This window comes from Clinocottus analis, unplaced genomic scaffold, assembly GCF_023055335.1.
Source record: "Clinocottus analis isolate CAN_PGR_092001 unplaced genomic scaffold, fCliAna1.0.p SCAF_7, whole genome shotgun sequence".
In the NCBI taxonomy this organism is placed as follows: Eukaryota; Metazoa; Chordata; class Actinopteri; order Perciformes; family Cottidae; genus Clinocottus; species Clinocottus analis.
The window spans coordinates 19849913-19867024 of NW_027176229.1; the positions used below are offsets into that span (position 1 = coordinate 19849913).

General features: G+C 42.2%; 1 protein-coding gene across 1 annotated transcript in view; it reads left to right on the plus strand.

Moving 5' to 3' along the window:
• The window catches only part of ipo11 (importin 11), a 100285-nt gene that overhangs the window by 66820 nt on the left and 16353 nt on the right, over positions 1-17112 (plus strand). The window contains exons 23-29 of the mRNA XM_068566383.1: positions 548-627; positions 736-816; positions 2835-2930; positions 3301-3414; positions 3994-4115; positions 10177-10272; positions 12230-12314. Of these exons, the coding sequence (XP_068422484.1) occupies positions 548-627; positions 736-816; positions 2835-2930; positions 3301-3414; positions 3994-4115; positions 10177-10272; positions 12230-12314 (674 nt within the window). The remainder of the gene's footprint in view (positions 1-547; positions 628-735; positions 817-2834; positions 2931-3300; positions 3415-3993; positions 4116-10176; positions 10273-12229; positions 12315-17112) is intronic.

Below are 17112 nucleotides of genomic sequence, written 5' to 3' on the forward strand. Positions count from 1 at the left end.
TGTTGCAAAGGCAACAACATGCTTAATAATTTAGCTTGTAGTTCTTTTTAATTGAGTCTCATAACCTCTCATTAATGCTGGCAGATAAGCAGCCATCGCTTTTTGTGTGTGTGAAGGCTTACGAAGCTGTTGCCAGTGTGTTCATTATTTGTGTTATGGGAAACTTAAATAGGGTGGGTTGAAAAAAACTAATCCAGTAGGTTTACTTTTTTTTATCACCATCGGGATGAGTCAGTTTTGTTTCCTTTTTTCTTGTTGGTTTCATAGCCTTTCAGCATGTAAGAGCACAACTATAGTACAGTCCCTGTGGATTTAATTAGAGATTTTGGACAATCCTTAACCACATGTTGAACATTTTAGTGGAGAAAGAGTGTGCTTTAAAGTCTCAGTTAACAAAGTCAGTTGGAGCATTCATCCAGTATGAAACACAGCCTTGACCGACTCTGATGTGTTTTTTTTTTCAGTCCCTGCCTGCATCCATCCACTAAACCCTGTTTTCCCCCCCAATTTGGTTAATTAAAGTTAAACATCTGATGTTCTGTTTCAGACTTGAGCTCCGAGAACCTGCGCACCTGCTTTCAGATCGTTAATGCCTACTTATATTTGTCTGCCACAGACTTCCTGCAGGTGAGAGAAAACACACACAGTCACACACACGCACACACACAGAGGCATATAATCCACATACATTGTAAAACACTGCTACACGCTCAATTAATTTGTTCCTCTCAACAGAATTATGCAGAATCTTTGTGTCGGTCTTTCTGCAATCTGCTGAGAGACGTCACGAACGAGGGACAGGTTCAAGTGCTCAAGGTACTGTCAACCCATTCTCACACACACACAGAACTACGCATCTCTCCTCTGTTTTCTCTTTGTCTCTCTTTAGTTTTTCATCCTCCCTTTTTAAATTCCTCCAGGGTTCCATTTTTTTTCATAATGCGATGCTCCAAAGAAAGCCTTCTGGGGCAAATTTGTGATTTGCGGTTTGCAAAATAATTGAACAGAATTGAATAAAACATAAACACTTAAATGTTCATTTGTGGGAACTAAATTTTACTCGAGAGCATTTTGCCGAAAGAAAACTCAATAAAACAGCTCATTGTAGCTTTGGCTATACAACCATTCATCTCAGACAGGCGCTGCTCCGGGTCAATAGGATCCCCTCACCTTTTACTGAAAAAGTGCTGCAATGGTTGCAAAGTCACATCGCTGCCAAAAGAAAAGATTAGCTGAGAATTACATGACAGTAGTATGAATACTGGCCGTTAAATTGTATTTACCATAAATGCTTTTGCAGAGGTTAGATATTGATGGAGAGATATCGGGTATGATCCTCAGTTGATTCATATCTTAACGGCAGGGGCCGAGTTAATGCCAATGCACACAATCAATCTGAAAGAACCACCGCATCGTTCACTTCCTCGGGTTTTATTTAGTTCTTGGGTCGTTCTGGAGCGTTGTATAATGTTGGCATGTTTTCACAAAAAGGATAATTGGCTGCAATTATTTCTAATACTGGCAAATGTATGTTGTGTCAACCAGAAACGCCAACAGTAAGCCCACACTGGGTGTGCTCTGCATGTGCCATGTCAGTAGGCGTGATAAATTATCCTTTTTTTTAATTGTCGTTTCTTTTGGTGCACCCTCTGACTTTCAGTTGGTCCGTGCGTGTGTGTACTCTGACGGTGTGCACATGTGCTGTTTGCACCGCTTGAGCGGTGTATGTATGCAAAACGATCATAAGACCACAGAGCTTTATCTCAGCAAAGCTCAGTGGCATTACGGCACATCTGGCTCCTTCTAATCCTTTTGTTCTTGAAGGGGGGCGGAGGGGGAGTCAGCCAGCAGACAATAGACCTGTCAACCTACACAACACGTGCACACTGCAGCTCCCCACACATGGGCACCCTGAGAACAGAGGGATCAGAGTAATCAGCATGCGTCTCTATGAAAAGTTCATTATGCAAGACAGATATAGCCTCTCGCTGTTTTCCGTGCTTAGTTTGCTCGCTGACCTTTGAGTTAAATATTCCCATTTGATGGTTTAATTTGCAAAAATGCCATTGGTATTTTTTCAGTGTTACATCATCGCGTTGCCGTGATCTGGTTTTATGTTATAGTCTAATCATGAGAAGCCTAATGATGATGGAATTATCTTTTACTGGTTTGAATCTGGTGTCTGCCCTTTTAAGATTAGTATGTATGCGTGTGTGTGTGTGTGTGTGTGTGTGTGTGTGTATGTATGTAGCAAGTCCCAAAGCAAGCACATACATTACTGAACCTCTCTGATATCACTTCATGAAGGTGGGAGGCATTAATGTTGTGTTACTGCAGATCGCATTATTTTTTAGCAGGACACGCATTATAACGTGACAGCTGAGCGCACATCCTCATGCCGTACGTAGGAATGCCGAAAGTGCCTCTGTCGATTAATATTTTACTCTCGCACGTTTGATATTTCGGGCTTTGTTTTCTGTTGCCGTGCTTTAGCTGTGGAACTCAAGTATTCTCTTTTTAGTTCAGCTTCAATGCCTCACGGAGAGCTCATTTACATTTCTCGCCGCATACTGTGGGTCAACCCTTCCAATAAAATTACACTCTTTTAAAAAATGTCTCAAAGAAGCAGCTTCTTGCTAACTCCCTTTAGCCCGCGTGCGTCCTCCCACTCTCTGTCTCGACGTCCTCCTCTGCCAGACCCTCACCGGCTCCTCTTTTGGCTCACACCCTCTCCGGCCCGAGTTCACACTGTCGGTTCCTCTCGTCTCTCCTTGCTGCTGTTTCCTAACTCCCCTCTGTTGACTCTAATCCTCCCTCTCCCCGTGTCTCCGCAGGTGGTAGAAATAGCTTTAAAGGTTAGCCCCATACTGGGAGCCCACATGTTCCAGCCCCTGCTGCCAGCTGTCTTCAGAGGCATTGTGGACGGCGAGGTGAGTTTAACCTGAACATCTTGCACAGATCTGGACGACGATTATATAAAGGACAAACCTGTAATTTTCCATCTTCTTTTACTGGATAGTAAAATGCCCACAAGGAATGTTCTCGCGTGTACTTTTTAGTTTGTCCTTTCCTGTCACGTAAAAAATGATTCTTACGCAGAATATATAGTGGTGTTTATTGATCATTCAGCTAAGTGAAGGTCCGCAAGCCTTTCAAGGATTCTGCTGTGTCAGTGGATCTTCTTTACCCGTAACATGCTTAATGACATTGGCTTTTTGTAAAAGCATTTGTTTCTGCAGCCGCGTGAAAGTTCACAAATCACATTGCCGTGTGTGTGTGTGTGTGTGTTTTTTTGCACAGAGGTATCCCGTGGTGATGTCCACCTATCTAGGAATCATGGGCCGCATCCTGCTCCAGAACTCCAGTTTCTTCTCTTCCCTGCTCACTCAAATGGCCTCCGAGTGCAGCCAGAAGGTGAAGCGTCGATGTCCGCCCTTCATATCTGTCCACTCAGCACTGTCCCTTTTGAGATGTGTGTGTGAGAGACATAACCTGCAAAGTGCTTGTTAAAAAGGAATCATTCTGAACGGAGGAGGAGTAATGAGCCGAGGAATTGCAAATGGTAACAAATTAAAGTTTAGATTTGTAACCCGTTTAGCATAAAACTAATAGGCTTTTTTTTTTGTTTGTTTGACCGGGAGCAACACTGTCTTTGTCAGGTTTTTACATTGTTGCCTTAATCTAAATAAATGACCTAGAGTTCTCGGCCCATCACACCTCTCTTTCTTGGACGATAGAGGAGAAGTAAATGAGGCAGAACAAACGGGGAAGGTCATTCTTGCTGAGTCTTTTGACGACTTTAAAACCATACTTTAAAACATTAAAATCCATCGATGTACTGTATCATGGGGTTGTCAAACCCTATTTGTCACTTTCTGTTGATCTCTCTTTAAATATTGGATCGTCTCCTCGTTCTTCCTTTCTATTAACCCCTACGTATCTCTCCTCCCTGCTGTCCACGTCGCATCCTTCACCCTTCTCTCTCCCCATCAGATGGACCAGTTGTTGGGCAGTGTGATCGAGATGTGGGTCGACCGCATGGACAACATCACTCAGCCGGAGAGGAGGAAGCTGTCGTCGCTGGCTCTGCTCTCCCTCCTTCCGTCTGACAACAGGTGGGAAGTATTTGTCATTCATTTGTCTGCAGATGGGGCTTTGAGCTGGTGAGAAGTGGATAGCATCTACCCCGTCAGCACAGCTGGCACCGGGGGCAAATAAGGGGGAAGCGAAGAGACAATTTATTTACTCAGCTTTTGTTTGTCTTTGTGGAGTTTAGCTGGTGGCCTCATCCTCACCTGGGAGGTCCATGGCGCCAACTTGAACCAAGACTATTAGTTTGATAAAGATACAATTATTTTTCCCTTACATCTTGAATATACAGCACAAAATCAACAGACTTAACAGCATATGGGTGCCAGTATTATGTGACAGCATGTGTATATATACACATAGGCACAATGCAGGCGTACATCGGCAGTGGGGTTTCCAGACATTCTTTACATGGTGCTTACAGGAGGCATGTTATTCAACAGATTGTGTGGCACTTTGTAGCAGTTAATATGGATTGAGTTTGTATTCTGTCTTATTTTGGACAGGTCTATCATAAGAGACATGCAAATTATTGAGGTTGTCATCAGTGGCGTGACGCGTTGATGTAATCGTCGTGGATTACGTTGCCGAGAAGCAAAAGCATCTTCTGAAGGGTAATTGTGTAAGTTTTTTGCGACTGTGGGAACATTTCCACCAAAACAATTTCCCCCTTTTCCAGATGTTCACAATAAAGCACTTATCAGAACTTTAGGGTGAATCTTGTGTCCCCCCCAAAGGGTGGCTATTTAAAACGCTCCGTGGAAAAGAACCAGCATGTTGCATTATGAGATAAAGCATGTTCTTCTCTTGCCTCGGTCATCACAAATTATACCGCTATCTACGCCTAAATGTGTCGGCTCGGCTGACAGAAGGCTGAGCAACAAAACGTTTCTCATGTTATATTCGAAGTCAAGCTTCTCTTGAAGCGGTTTAGAGGAGTCACTGTAAGCTTTCATGATAAACTCTTGACTGTATGGTAATGCATGTTTTTCATCAAAATTTTGTGACACTCCGTTTTCCGCCGTTGAGATATGGTTATCTCAGACATGGACAGGCATGAAATGCTTTGTTACGCCCCCATCCCTGGTCTCGCATGGCAATTGGTTACGACAGCGTTGACTGGTTCAGTGCTGTCTTTCTCACGTACAATCTGAGCCCTTAACCCCCAGTTTACAGCCAGCGAGGCCGACGACGGGTAGTCTAAACCTTACGTTTCACTAGAATCGAAAAATCAACCGCAATCATAATGTCTTATCTTATAAATGTGTTTTTACCCTTATGGTCTAAATATTTAATTAGAAATGCATCATTAAACAATCAGCAATCACAAGAAAAAAAAGTAAATGGCGACAAAGCTTTTCTGGCAATCATTAAGCACCACAAATTAGCTGTTGTGCTTCGAAGACATAGATAAGAGCCTTTCAGAGAACAATGCAACCTTAATATTCGATTAAATACGGCTGCCTGATAGCTGGGGCGGTCTCTTGATTGTCATTATTTACTAACTTTGTTTTGAAATTATTATTATTACGTTGTGTTTTTCCCCTCTAATGTCATTAGAAAACATGCTATCTGAATGAAGGATCAGCAAGAAGTTTTTACTGGAAAATTTAAAAAAAAAAGAATGGGAATAATTGCTCAAGTGTAGAACAGTTAAGAGTTATCATTAAATGTTTTTTTCATTCAGGACTCGGGCGATGTTGAATAAACAGCGAGACACGCTAAATAGTGGCATTTGTTCATAACAGGCGGTGGAACATATCTTTTTTTTTTTTTTACTTGCAACACTGAATATTTGATCTCTACCTCTTAGTTTTTGCTATATAAGAATTGGAAAAACAAGATGTGCATCAGTGTGATGTAGCTGTACAGTAGAACGCACCACTGGGAATCTGCTTGGAGGCACAAAGTGAAAAGGCACCTCGAGGACTGTGGAACAGCTGCAGGCATGTGATCTACGGGGAAGTGTTCTTCAGTCGGGCACTTCCTGATACTCACTGTTGGAGGGACTCTTCTTGACTGCTCCTCGCTGGTGGACCAGTCAAGAATATCCCAGAGGAAAAAAAACAAACTACTTTCTTTCATAAAGCTGCATCCTGTGTTCGCTTCATTATTAAGAATACTGCACATCATGCCACACGGTGTACAGTAAGGCGCTGTCATTGGAAATAGCATCGCTAAGGGCTTATCCGAACCCACAGATTCAGATAAGCCCTTGACAGACTTCCTCCCCCCCCCCCCCTCTTTTTTTTCTTCCACAAATTGATTTTTATTGACTCTTTCAGCTGCTTTTCCTCCTTTTGTGACGGCGCGTCAATGCATTCAATGAACGAGACACGTTTTGTCCGTTAATGAGACGGACTTCTCACCTTCTGAAACTTTTGTGCAATCTAAGGGAACCAGGATCTTTTAGTTTGTGCTTAACATGCGCGGCCATGAGGCCGTTTTCACTAAAGACTGCTTTAGTCATCAGAACCTGTTGGTGTTTTCTGCACCACCAGTTCATCATCGCTGACAGTTTGCTTTACGAAGGCAGAGCGGCGAGAACAAGGGCCTTTCGGAAATCAATATGCACATCTTTATTGCACGGATCTGCTGTCTCACATTGTGTCTCATCATGATTATAACGGTGTCTTCTCAAAGTTAAGTCATGTTCAGAGGACTCTTTCTCCATCAACTGAAGTACGTATCAAAGTTTTCGTTTAGAGGCTTGAAGCAGACATTTGATCTTCACCTTTAACGCCTCGTACTTTTTTCATTTTCATGCAATTGCTCGTCAATCAAGCTCTTCTCCAGTGTGATTATGCAGTAATTGGCCATTATTTGTTTCTAATAACACGTATATTTAACCTGTAGTTTTTGAATCCTTACCTGTTTGTCCATACGGTCAATATATTTTACAATACATATGAGATGCATACCCAATTCTATACATTTTCTAAGCAAAGTAAAGTACTTAAACGATCTTTTAGTCCCCTCATGAGTTATGCACTTGCCACTTACACCCGCACTTGGGCTATTTAAAGTCTACTCTAATGAATCAAACTTAATGATGCTCAGCAGCATCCATTTGAATCAGTAATGTTTAATTGAAATCCATTTGCAACACACTTAAATGGACTGTATCCAATCTACACACACCTACACACACACACAAGGAGGAAGCAGAAGGGGAGTATTTAATAAGTTTCATAGCATGTTACACTGCTTCTCTAAAAGAGGTAAGATTTACGACAGACATTTAATCTGTAAATGTAGCTGAAAATCTAAATCTAATATACGAGTTTTGGATGAACAGTGTGGGGCAGAACTTAACACTGACATGCCATTTTTGTGTTCAGCCTCCACTGGTCACCACTTGTTTTTATGCTGTGTGGACGACACAGACACCATTGCTGTGACCAGTTTGTGTCTTTGCTCGCAGCCCCGTCATCTTTCAGATCATATAACCACTTGCATTGATTCGAATGGAAGCACGAAGCAGCTAGCACTAGTCAGCCATTAGAAAACAATCAGCCGACAAGTGCCGGGCTGGATCGAATTAGAATTGACGGACATGTTTAAAAGTGTGATGAGGGATCTTTGATTCCATGCCTGCATCCAGCTGTTGCTATGGTTGCCAATTTGAGACTTTTATTCAGAAATTGGGGGCAGAGGTGCTCAGCAACGCATTTCACCCTCCCAGGATTTCAGGAGTGAAATGTTGCTGACTGAAAGGAACAACTGTTTAAAATTCAGTTTCCATTCTCTTTAAAGTCGATCAAAAATTGCCTCCAGTATTTGTAAGGCTTGACTATAATTTTTTTTCATGACTCCTACTTCTTCTATACATGCCTTTTCAATAAATTTATACTGTATATACTCGTGTATGTATAAAATCCATATTTAAACTACTACGTTTTCATTTTTAAAACGCCTACCGTTGCTCCGTTTATTCCTGGCGTCCACAGTACTCCGGCCTTTTCAAGAACACTTCAAATGAAGACGTTTGTGAACGCCGCTGAACCCGTTTAAGAATGAAGCCCTAACATAATAAATTTCTGCAAGAATACAAATGCCATTACCTTCAACGCTTCGACTGCCTTCATGCGCAGGTTGCAAGCTATATAGAAAAGAATACTTTATTGTCATTGTCACGAAAACAACAAAATACAGCTTGAGCAGCTCTTGCAGTAAAAACAAACATTTAAAACAACCATAGAAACATTCACATCACAAGCAGACGTTCACTCTCATTCCAGCTGCATTCGTTCCTGTTCCCTGCGACATTATCAGACCTATGTGGAGCGCCGGTTTTTGGGCGAGGTTTTTTGTTTGTTCCTGGGGAATAGTGAGAAATCTATTAAAAAAAAACAGCAAAAACGTAGGCGCCAAAAAGTTATTTCAACTAAGGAACGACCCGATCGCTTTGCGGTTGAGGAGGGTTATGGAAATAGACATGAAGGACCTTCCCTTTGTCATCTAATATTATCCATAACTACACAAACGAAGCATAAACGCTGTGCCGCAGTACGACAAGTATGTCCATCCACATGGCGGAGGCTGATGTGTGTGTGAGAGAAAACATAAAAAGATAAAAGCAAGACCCTAAATAAATAACCTTGTTGCAGTGTCATGTATCTTTGTTGGCGGCTAATGTAAAATATTTATACGTACATACATGCTTACATTTTTACCACTACATTTGTCTCTTTCTTGAGCGTGAGTTGCAAAAGAGGGGGACCGCACAGTACACGGGATAAGACTGCTTTCCTGTTGACGTTCGCATTAAAAGTAAATGGGTCACGCGATATCCGGCGTGACATCGACAGCCGGAGATCATTTCTGAAACGGCACCGAAACAGCTCATGTGCACGGAGGTTGTTTCTGTTTTTCATAAATCAGTTTTTAAATTGACGAATGTCGCTCAAATTTGATTCGTTGGTGGGGAAAATAGGATAATAGTGCACAGTCGTGGGCTTACCAGATGGATCCCCTATTGCTGCAGCTCAGCTCTCACGTGATTTCAGCGTCGATGGCAATATTAGCAAAATAAACATGTACTACAGGAGGTATTCCCGCTCACGAGAAACAACAGAGAGGTCTGTTCTTACTGGCTGGGTATGTATCTGTCATGAGCTGATTTTTCAATTTCTTTGCCAGACTTCATGCTCAGTGAACTTTATGCAGCGTTGCCCGGGGTCTACCAAGCCAAGCACCGAAACCGACAGTACCTTTTGATGCATCAGTGCCTATACCCACACATACGCGCTCTTTGTGTCTTTGTCCTCTTCTTCCTCCCCTCCCTGCTGTTTCATTTCCATTGACATGGTAAACCCCACTTCCTTTCCAGTGCTTCGTAAGCACGACTCAAATAATTCATCAATGACTGCAGCTTGCCTCTTAAGCCCGGCCAGTGAGTGATGCGAGTCGGCCTATTTCAGAGTTCCCCAATTCGGGAAGCCAGGGCTCTGCGATGCTTTCTTATCTTCTTATCTGGAAGAATCACCTCAGTGGCTACGGTTTAAAAAAAATATGAGACTCAGACCGCAAGGCTGCGTGTGAAGCCTTATTGATTTTCATTTTACCACACTTGAATGTGCGAGACAATCAAATAAAACTGAATTTCTCGGTGGAAAATCTCCCTTATCGTATGTGACGGATCAGTAAAATGGGAACCTTTTTTATTTAGACAACTTTTTCAACTCTAACATGAAGTGATGTTGATTGTTTTTGGTTTACTCTTTGCCTTTCTGTCTATTAAAAAAAAGAAAATGCCCTTCCAAAAGCCATTGGTGAAATGCTGGGAAACATTCAAACGGCACAATCTGGACATGTGTCCTATGAAATGAGTTGATGGATGGCATAGATCCCCCTTTTCTGTGGCTGGCCATATATTTTTCCTTTTTGGACACTTCATCACAAGGATTTTGCCTCGACTGTCGCTCTGTGTTCTCATGATGCTCTTGATGACCATTTGCTTATTTGGACAGATGCTCATCTCTCTCTTTAGTCGTGCTTCTTTCTTCCTCTTCCTCAATGAAACACGCAGCTGTTGGAATAAACGCTCTGATGAATAATGAGTCGGCGTTGTCTGTCTGTCATCAGTGTGATCCAGGACAAGTTCTGCGGCATCATCAACATCTCCGTCGAGGCCCTGCACGATGTGATGACGGAAGATACAGAAACCAGCACCTTCAAAGAGTAAGTGTGCAATGCTTCTACCTTCCCGATTCCAGACTTATTTGCTTGGCACAAACACACGTCTAAAGAAATATTCTAAATCGGTGACTTAAAAGCAGCCCTGCTTAAGCAGCGTGACAGTGCCCTAAAGAAGACTGAGCAGTAGTGTTGCGCAGGACACAAGCTGTTTTCATCATTTTTTGTGTTCTCTAAAATCACAGCTTGATGATGCACCGGAGACACCCTTCAGCACAACCCTCCCCCAGCGCTATATAAAGAAATTGGAGCACATGGGATCAGTGGTTCCCCCGCTGAATGTGCTGCGACTGTAAAACGGATGTGTCCTGAGCCTCAACCCACGCAGAATACATATTATTACGAGTTGATCAATTCCGTCTGCACACTTTTGGGAAGTTTACAAGAGTCGTGCGATTACATTTTTAAACACCGTGCTGTAAAAGCTACCCTCACTGCGCGATCAGTGATTCGGAGCAGTGTCTACTTTATGTTTTTCACTAATTTAGAAAAACTCATTTATATGCGCGCACTTGGTGGGTAATGACAAGTCTTTCTGTGGTGTGCCGAACTCTTTATTTCCGCTTTCACCCGGACTTCAGCCGACATGCCAACACCTTTTCCTCTCCTGTGAAAATTGCTCGGCGCCCTTCCTAAAATGTGCCAGTGTGAAATAAACTGAAAAGTCGGGTGGTGCGGTTAGTGCAAATGTTTCTTTCTTTGCCAATGATGTGTTGAATTGTTTTGGTTTCATGTTGTGCTTCACGACAGACCACAAGACACATATTTGTGGATGCCTATTTTATTCACTGTTTGTAAATGCAATCAACTGAGACGGAAAGCAGTGGGTATTATAATCATCCTGCCTGTGTTTAGGAATTAAGTAAAGTTTCAAGTAAACAGACTTCCCCCTTATTCTTCTGTTGTCATAAGTGGTTTTGAATTGTTCCTGTGTGGCGTGGAATAACAATGAAAGTCATTGCTGCCACGGATGAATTCAGTAAAACCACATGCGAGCATGGTGCTTTAGCGCTGTAGCAGAATATTAGTCACTTGTCTACTATAAAAGGAATTAACGGTTTCAGTGTCTTCTGTGCTGCGCTGCACAGGATCAACACGTAAGATCCTTATAACAAAAAAGTAGGACTTTTTAACACAATTTAAACTGCATGAGTTATACAAGAGGAAGTATCAGGCCACATAAAGCTATAACTGCATTAACAGATTTTTTCTATGCCACCCGGGGGCAGCAGAAACGACTTCTGAACACAAAATCTCATCATATTGTCACCTTTTTAAGTTTACATGACATCTTGATGGCAAGCTTATTTGCAACATTATTGTTCATTCTGAGTTGTCACTTGATGAATGTGAGTTGTGATGTAAGAGATAATCCTCTGTAGGTTCATCAGTACTATTGGCCGCTCTTACATTGTCACATTATCCTTACACTGTCAGTTTTATATAGAAATATTGATTACAGCCACTTTAAAAGCGTGTTCACTCCAAATTAGCGATTAGATGGTCGTTTCTGAGCCGTTTGAACGGTGTCCTATTAGTTTGAATTTAATTAGAGTTTTGGGTGAATTTAGCTTAAATTTCTGATCACGAGTTATCAAATGCCACAAGGCAAAGTCACTGAATGTGACATTCGAGACCCCACTGCCTCACCTCTACTTGCACAAAGGATCAAGTATTAAAAAAAAAGAGGAGGAAATAAAAGACTTTGCCGACTTTGGACTGAGCACAAAGGTTTTTCTTGTAATTCTCTCTGCATGCTGATGAACCAATATGAATAGCGGGCCGGGGCTGTGTACTCGAGTGCCAGAGGGTTCAGCCTTTTGTGTGTGTGTGTGTGTGTGTGTGTACATGCGCGTGCAGGCTGCCTCTTCTGAAATTGTCTCCTACTGTGCATGTTTATACGTGGTTGTTAATATTGAGTCGAATATTATTGTGTTTGCAGCTGCATGCTGATGAGCCATTTTGAGGAGCCCAAGCTGACTGAGGATGAGGAGCCACCAACTGAGCAGGACAAGAGGAAGAAACTGGTCAGTCAAATACACACACACACACACACACACACAAACACACATACATATTAAACATCTAATTTCGCAATCACAAAACCTTTTTTTTCTTTGTCCCTATTCTTTGATATTTCACAGAAATAGCTTAGATTGATGTTGTTTTATTGAACATAATGTCCCTGCCTTCAGCTGAGACCTCCCCTTGTGGTATCTTGTGTACTACACTGGCTCTCAAAATACAGAAAAAAATCATTCGACCAAAATAAACCCCATGATTTGGAGACCGGAAAATATGTATTCCTCCAGTAAGCACAGAGAAAGGTGGTGTCGGCGCATCCACTCGTCAGTCAGCCACCTCTCAGCTTCAATGGCTGTTCCATCTTTTCATGCACTGCGCCACATAATCACTTTTAAATACAGCCCCTGGATGCACGGATGTGTCATAGCAGCTTGCAGTACGCTTCGAGTCACTTGAGGTAAGCGCGGACACCGCTGAGTACCTATAAATGGCCCCTAGGTGGGGGATGTATACCAATTAAATGGCACAATGACGCACGTAGGAGCATGCATTCGGTCTGAGGCGGCATTCCTCTGTTATGCCGCGCGGCGGAAGCTCCATTTCACATTGTGACAACTATGTTTGTTTATGATGTCGGTGTGTGTTTGTGTTTTTCTCCAAATGAGTGCCCAAGCAAAATTGGATTTATACGTGCAATATGGAACTACTGTATTTATTGTCTGGTGTGACTTTGGGTGACTTTTGTGTGTGTGTGTGCCTGTGTGTGTGTGTGTGTGTGTCTGTCTCTTTCCTGGGCGGTATCCCAGTGCACTTATCACCTCAGCCCAGACCCTGACTTTCTGCTCCAGGGAATAGAGGAGAGGAGACTTAAAGTCGCGACTCGCTCGGGTTGTTGGCGCGCGTGGGTGTGTGCGCTCGCGCCGACGTGCATGAACGCGTGTGTGAGTGTGCCGGGTGTGCCCACGTGAGACCGTTTGATTTGTAGTTGCAGTTTGAGGAGAAAGTTAATGAGGAAGATGACCCATGGCGTACTTTTTTTTTTTTTAAACATTTGACTCCAGTTTGGCTTTCTCTGGGTTTCCTGGTGTCTCTGTGTGTGTGTTTTGTATAAAAGGTGTTTGTGTGTGTGTATGTGGAAGTAGGAACGAGCTTGTGATGGAGAGGATATTGTTTGCTTGAGAGCCCTTTCTCATAATTAATAGTAAAGTCAATGCATCACCCCAGGTGTATTTATTGAGACAACAATACACGTGAGAGGAATGAGTCGAGGTCTTGTGCTCATGTTCGATGCACTCACATCCTCGTCGCTTAATTACATTCCTAGTGCACTTGCACTCGGAGGCAGCAGGTAAAGACCGGAAGCCTGGCTATGAAAACTGGCGCATGGGACGTGAAATGTCATCCCTCTGGGAATGAAGCAGCTTGAGCGAGTGGGGATGTGGAGCAATATCAATTGGATCGAGTTGGCCTCACCTTTTATGCACAACCGAAGTCCTGGATATAGACTTGACTCACTTTTCCATCCTTTTTCCAGGCATGTGTCTCTCACGCTGAGCTTCAAAGTTCCTTCTTATAAAACAGCAGTTAAGTGATGAAGTTGTTGGAAAGGAAATTAAAGAAAAGCTGGACCTTAAGGGGACATTGTTATGTCAATTATTCTTTTAAAGTGACATTCCACTGATGCATTGTGTACCTTTTTGTGTAGCATCGCAGGGTTCAACATTCTTCATCAAATCATGGATTCGTCTTCCGCCGGGAACCATTTTCTCGCGAGAGAGAGGTATGAGAAGGAAGCGAGATGGCTCACTCCTACTTCCATCATCATCTCTGTATAAAAAAACACAAAGTGTTTCATTCTTCTTCTCTTTTTTTTGCCACTTGCGAGATTGGGTTGTGGGTTCCCTATAGTTACTAGCCTGAAACGGTATCGTGCATGCCCTGGCATGCGTTATTGTTGAGCCCTGTAGAAAACTGTTTGTGCCGGAAAGTGGCAGAGACGGATAAAATCTAAATAAGCTCTCTACGTCAGTACACACATGTCCATATATATCATACCTCATCAAACCTTGCTACCTTCCTTCTACTTTCTGGTACATCCTATCCCTCCTTTTTTTTTTCCTCCCACTCATCTGTCCTTATCTGACTTCCTCATTTTCTATTTGTGTAGCCTCCCCTTGTCAAGCACTTTCATCACAGTCTTTCTGCCTGCAGGTGATATTTGTATGATTGTGCTGGTTTGTCTTGTTGAATTAGATTTTGCTGCTTCCTTGCGGGCACCTCCAATCTTACATAAAACGAAGAATAGAGTGAAAATAGGGAAAAGGGGCAAATTGCACTCGGCTGCCAAGATGATGGCTGTGTTTTTGCTGTAATATTGTTAGCGCCCTATTAATGATTTTCTTTTATTATTAATACGTTTTTGGAAATCGGACCTTGCGTTGGGCAGATAGTGGTTGCATGTGTGATTCATGGTGCAATCAGCGCCCTCAATCCTTGTTTTGGGAATTGTGGGTCTTTTGCAGGAAACACAGGGTCCAGTTGAGCTTTGACAGGCATTAGAAGTCCAATTATTGGCTGTAGGTCTCATTCTATTAGCGTTCGTGTGTGACACACCCTATAAGCTCCTCGCTCCATAAAGATCTACATTGTCCAGATTGAAATGTTCCCCAGATAATTGGAATCCAAGTGAAACCTCTGAATCAAATAAAAGGCTTATCAAAGGTAGACATTATGTCGAGGGCGAGGTATCCTTTTGGTTCCATGCCCAGAAGTGACAAGGTCACTTAACTGCTTGGAGGGGAGGAAGTGGCTGTGGCTGCTAACTTTGAAAAAGCCCTCTGAGTTCATGTGGTGTCGGTGTGTGTGTGTGTTCCTCGAGCACTTGTCAAACCGTCTGATTCGTGTTCTTTTGGCAGTAAGGCAAGGCAAGTTCATTTGTATAGCACTTCAACAACGAGGCGATTTTAAAAATGCTTCACATAAAACCATTAAAAGCAGCAAAACACAAAGCGGAAGAAAACAAGAGTTAAAAACAATTAAGAACATTCATTTTGAAACATAAAAAAGTACAGTCAAAAAATAGAATAAAAGTTGCAGTGCAGTTTAAAAAATAAAATGCAATACATTTGTTCTGCAATTTGTCAACTTTATAGTGTGTGTGTGTGTGTGTGTGTGTGTGTGTGTGTGTGTTAAGATGCTCTAGGCAGAGTATGAAACATTCAATAAGAAAAAATAAGTGTTCTTAAAAAGATCATCCAAGCTTTTTTTGTTTCTTTTTCCAAACTCTTTTCCCCAAATTCATAAAAAATAAAAAATAAAAAGTCTGACTAACGCCGACTCAAAGTCTTCTCATGCATTATGTAATTTTTCCTTTTATCAACAGGAAGAGATTGTACATCTGTGTGTTAAAGGAAGAGACTTGTTTTGTCAGATGTGAATAGCAGGACCTGGCCTTTGGCTGCACGTCTATGAAAATCACACATACCGCCATGAGTTTGACGCTCGATATTTGATAAATCTATATTGAAAACACCAAGCATCAACCTTTTAAATACTCAGGTTTGCGTTATCTTAAGATGTCCCGGATGGCTCGGCAATCCTCTCGATCCATCATCCCATTCAGAGGTTGTCCTTGTGGCTGCAGCTCTACGTTTCATAGTCTCTGTGTCACTGCTGCAGCTGTCTTCTGATTTGTCGCATGACTTGGACTTGCCATGTTTTTCCGGGCATAAAGCGGGAGCTGGTTTTAGTGTGTCTTGGAAGCTGTTGACTGGTCCACTCTATCTTGTCTGGCATTTACAAGAGGCCCTCACTTTGATCTGAGCGTTCCAGGCAACTAGACTAGGCTGACGGATGCTGCGTTTTGGCCTCGGTACATAAAGCATTATTTGATTCTTGTGCTTCATCTATAAGGCCACCGCCATCAAACAAGAAGAGGGATAGGCGACTTCAAAGACTCTCCCCACTGGGTACTAATGACATGGGCTCTGTCTGTTGTCCTGTGGCGGCACATACAGCGTTTGTGTTATTACTACACACTGATGTACATGAACAACACAGCGTTTTGTGCCGTTAGTAACTGATTAGACTCAAACTGGAAAATGGAAGGCAACGGTGTCCTATTTCACACACAATTGTGCAGGTAGAACTGGGATATAATGAGGGGGCGGGTTGCTGAACCGGATACAGTGAATAGTAAAAGAGGCCTGAGGTGTTATTGTGTTTTGAGTCCTGGCAAAATACAGAATACTGTGCTGCCTTATCATGGTTTGCACCAATTGCATGCACACTTAAAGGCAACTCTGAACTGATTGAATAGGTAGATTGTCATTATGAATTTGTCTCTACTGTAGCACTGCAGGTAGTTTTAGAATATTCTATATATCCTGTGTGCATGTGGTGCACGAAACATATACGTGGGAGGGAGGTGGTTATTTTTAAAATGACTTGGTGGGCTCAGAGATGGGCAGTATTTCTATTACTTGTATTTGAAATATGTTTTTCAATTACTTTTGAGTATTTTGTCATTTGTATTTGATGTAATTTGGAATAAAAAAACTTTACATTTAAATATTTTTGTATTTAAAATACTCAAAATACTTTTCTTGATATTGTATTGAGTGTGACATACGTCAACTATCTTGATGTATATCTCGATCTGGCTCCATGGCCTATTTTCTATCCATGTTGATGGTTATAATATCAACCTAGCGATCGCTGCTAACATGCTAATGACCCTAGCATGCTGTCTAGGCTAGTGCTAGGCTAGACTCGTCTCATAAACATCCCTTGTGCTTTTGA